General features: G+C 44.5%; 1 protein-coding gene across 1 annotated transcript; it reads right to left on the bottom strand.

Moving 5' to 3' along the window:
• Nucleotides 1–234: 234 nt before the first annotated feature.
• On the bottom strand, nt 235–2,369 carry LOC136506536 (DNA-directed RNA polymerases II, IV and V subunit 9A-like). The gene is made up of 4 exons (XM_066501454.1): nt 2,341–2,369; nt 2,180–2,255; nt 1,837–1,949; nt 235–364 (listed from the first exon to the last, which is right to left on the bottom strand). The coding sequence occupies exons 1-4, from the start codon at nt 2,367–2,369 to the stop codon at nt 358–360; spliced, it is 225 nt and encodes a 74-aa protein (XP_066357551.1). The 3' UTR covers nt 235–357.
• Nucleotides 2,370–3,082: the final 713 nt, after the last annotated feature.

Genomic DNA, 3,082 nt, shown 5'->3' with positions numbered 1-3,082 from the left:
TGCGACTTCATCCACGAATTTGTGGGTCCGAGACATATCACCGAAGAAAAAATAACCAGTACGTATACAAAATTAATTTGCTTGTACTTCAAAAAATAATTATGAACTTATACAAAAATTCATGTGTATATACTTAGAAAAATTAGATTAAGTATTTCAATTCATATGCTTATACTTCAAAAAAGTTTCAATTGTTCAACAAATTTAGATTAAGTATTTCTAATTCATTTGCCAATGACACACATGATGAACAGGAAGGAAAAACTCCTCGACACCGAAATTTTCAGGGCAATACAAGATCAACTATGTGGATTTCTTCTGGACGAGTTCACAAATCCTGCCGGGGAGTTTCATTCTTCAGGATCTAATCTAGTGCACAAAGCGGACTAGGGTTCAGATTAGTAATTAAATACGATATGTGTATGCACAATATGTCTATATATAAATATTTGTAATATTATTCATATATGTGTATGCACAATATGTATATATATAATATTATCTCAAATGTTATATTAAATCTAAATAGAACTTTCCATAAATTAGCTTATTAGAACTAGTATACGTAAAGAAAACAAATATGAAATACGAATATAGACTAAAGGAACAGAAATAAGAAAAGAAAGGAAACAAAAATTAGTACCGGTTAGGGATACCAACCGGTACTAATAAGGCCACCTCCCCGCGCGGCATGGGAAGCCCTTTAGTACCGTTATTTGAACTGGTACTAAAGGGCCCCCTCTCTAGCTAGTACCAATTGGCCAATACCGGTACGGTTGCGCATCCGGTACTAGAGCGGCGTTATTGAGCGGTACTAGACGTCATTTTTCCAGTAGTGTGTGGCAGCATTGATTGCCCAATGCTACCTTTTTGGTCACATTGAGGCTGCCCTGAGGAAGAGAGGCAATGTTTGGAATCAGGGTAGGTTGGGGGATTGTAGCTTGGATCTGGCCGAAGAAGGCAGTGCACGTAGGAAGGAAATTCATGAAAATCTATTCCAAAGCCCGTTACCGACACACTATTTCATTGAACGGTTTATTACAGATTTGGAGATGTTAAAGCCTATCCCGAAGATGGAACAACAACCGGGTCAGGTTCAGATTCCGAAGTGGATCCCTCCATCTAGTTTTGTGAAAATTAATGTTGATGCGACCATGTCCAAGAACTCGAACACTGTTGCGATGGCTGGGGTAGCCCTGGATGCTGGTGGAATTTTTCTTGGAGCGTCAGCAATAGTCTTGAAGGGGGTAACGAATGCCGATACAGCGGAAGCACTAGCGTGTAGGGAAGGACTAGCACTTGCAAGCGACCTACTCGTTCGGAAATTTAGTTTGGTGAGTGACTGTGCTAGTGTCGTTAAAAATCTACCGGAGGCTGCACTACTACACAGCCGGTTCTAAAGGGGTCAACACAGGCGGTTTTGGGGTGCGGCGGTGATAAAGTGGCGATGTTGATCCCCTCATCACCGCCGGTTTGTGAACCGACTACGATGAGACCCTCATAACAGCCGGTTGTGCAACTGGCTGTGTTGTGCATCAGCAAAAACAAAAAAAAAAAAGAGAAAATGCCGCATGTGCTGCGCGTACTAGTGAACTTTTCTGCATCGGTCATTTAACATGGGATGTTCTGACTGATATGGTTTTTATCATGTACTAAAGGGTATTAAAAAATAAAAAAAAATTCCGCCGGCAGCCCGGACGACGGCGGCGGTTATCGTCAAGTCTGATCTCTGAACCAACTGAACAGTGTGAAAAGTGAAGAGATATCTTGGGTTGTGAACTGTGACGGTGGCCATGGCCCTGACCTGGAAGAGGGCAGGCGACGCAGTGGACGGACCTGGTGCGCGGCAGGGTGGGGTCGGAGGCGACGTCCTCGAAGAGCACCTGCGTGAACTCGCCGGCGGCGTGGTCCACCACGTTCCGGTACACGCAGCTGCTGTCCGCCACCTCCTGCAGAGTGCAGTTTCAGGCACCAGCACGCTCATCGGAGTAATAAGAAAGCTAAAAGGGGGGGAAACCTTTTCTTTTAGCTTTGTAGCTAAAAGAATAATTAAGAACAGGCGACTGCATGCCCTTCAATTCGGTAGCTCTGTAGCTACACGAGAATTGTTTGCGGAAATAAATTTCAAATCTTTTGGGTAATATGATCGATGAAGGAAAGGTGCATATGGAGAAGGTACCTGATGGTCACAGCTCCTGCAAGCATAGTAAAGGGCCCTATTCCGCCTGTGTTCCTTGGGATACAGGATGTTGTTGCTGCCCATCCGAAATCTGATCAGAGCTTTGCTCATGAATCACCATCCTGTTGCGCAAAGTGATTATGGAATCATTATCGGCTTACCATTCACGGCAGAACCTCATGGTGCTCATCTCGCCGATGCCTCTCTGATCCTGATCTGCTTCCAGCAGAATCCTAGTCTTCCGGTTTTCCTCCCCCGCCTAAAGGCGGTCATGAGAGTAAGTTCTAGTGCAATAATACCTCCTCACCTGTCCTTGCCGATGCCACAAGCACTACTGCATGTGCATGTGCATGTACATGTAAAGCTTTACATGCATGTGTAGCAAGGAGGAGCCTCCCGATAGGGACAAGGGAGATAAGGACAAGTGGCTGCAGAGGGAGCGTTCCGTGTGGTTGTTTTGGCACTAGAAGTTTCAACGTTTTCTTTTGATTTGACCTGGAGCGCTGCCTTTGGTTAGTTTAACGGAAAATCTATTTGGAGAGGGCTTTCCCAAGAAACTAAACTATATAGAGAATCCTCCTTTCACAGAAAGTAACCATTCCACCTTTCCCTAACTTGCTAAAAATAGCAACCGCCCCTCTGTTAATCTCCTCCTGCAGCCTGTAAACTCACGTTATCAGACATGGTACTGGCCGATACTACACTGCCAGCTGCATGCCTCCATCCATCCGATCGGGGAGGAGGGGCTGAAAGAAGGAATGTGTGGAATGGGAGGTTGGCGGCCCGTTGAGATTTTAGTTTGATTTTTCATTAGTTTAAAGATGGATATTTCAAATTTGAATAGAGTTCGAGGTGAGGGTTTGGGTTGGCCATAAAACGGGAACTTTTCAAAGGGTTTTTAGG

The sequence above is a fragment of the Miscanthus floridulus genome, chromosome 15 (assembly GCF_019320115.1).
Source record: "Miscanthus floridulus cultivar M001 chromosome 15, ASM1932011v1, whole genome shotgun sequence".
Classification (NCBI taxonomy): domain Eukaryota; kingdom Viridiplantae; phylum Streptophyta; class Magnoliopsida; order Poales; family Poaceae; genus Miscanthus; species Miscanthus floridulus.
The sequence above is the reverse complement of the archived record's forward strand: the minus strand, read 5'-3'. Positions and strand labels throughout refer to the sequence as shown.

Coding starts and splice junctions, on each gene's coding strand:
- LOC136506536 (XM_066501454.1), bottom strand. CDS start 2,369: ATGAGCACCATGAGGTTCTGCCGTGAATG. Junction 2,256..2,340: donor ATGAGGTTCTGCCGTGAATG/GTAAGCCGATAA, acceptor TCGGATGGGCAG/CAACAACATCCTGTATCCCA. Junction 1,950..2,179: donor GCAGGAGCTGTGACCATCAG/GTACCTTCTCCA, acceptor TGCACTCTGCAG/GAGGTGGCGGACAGCAGCTG.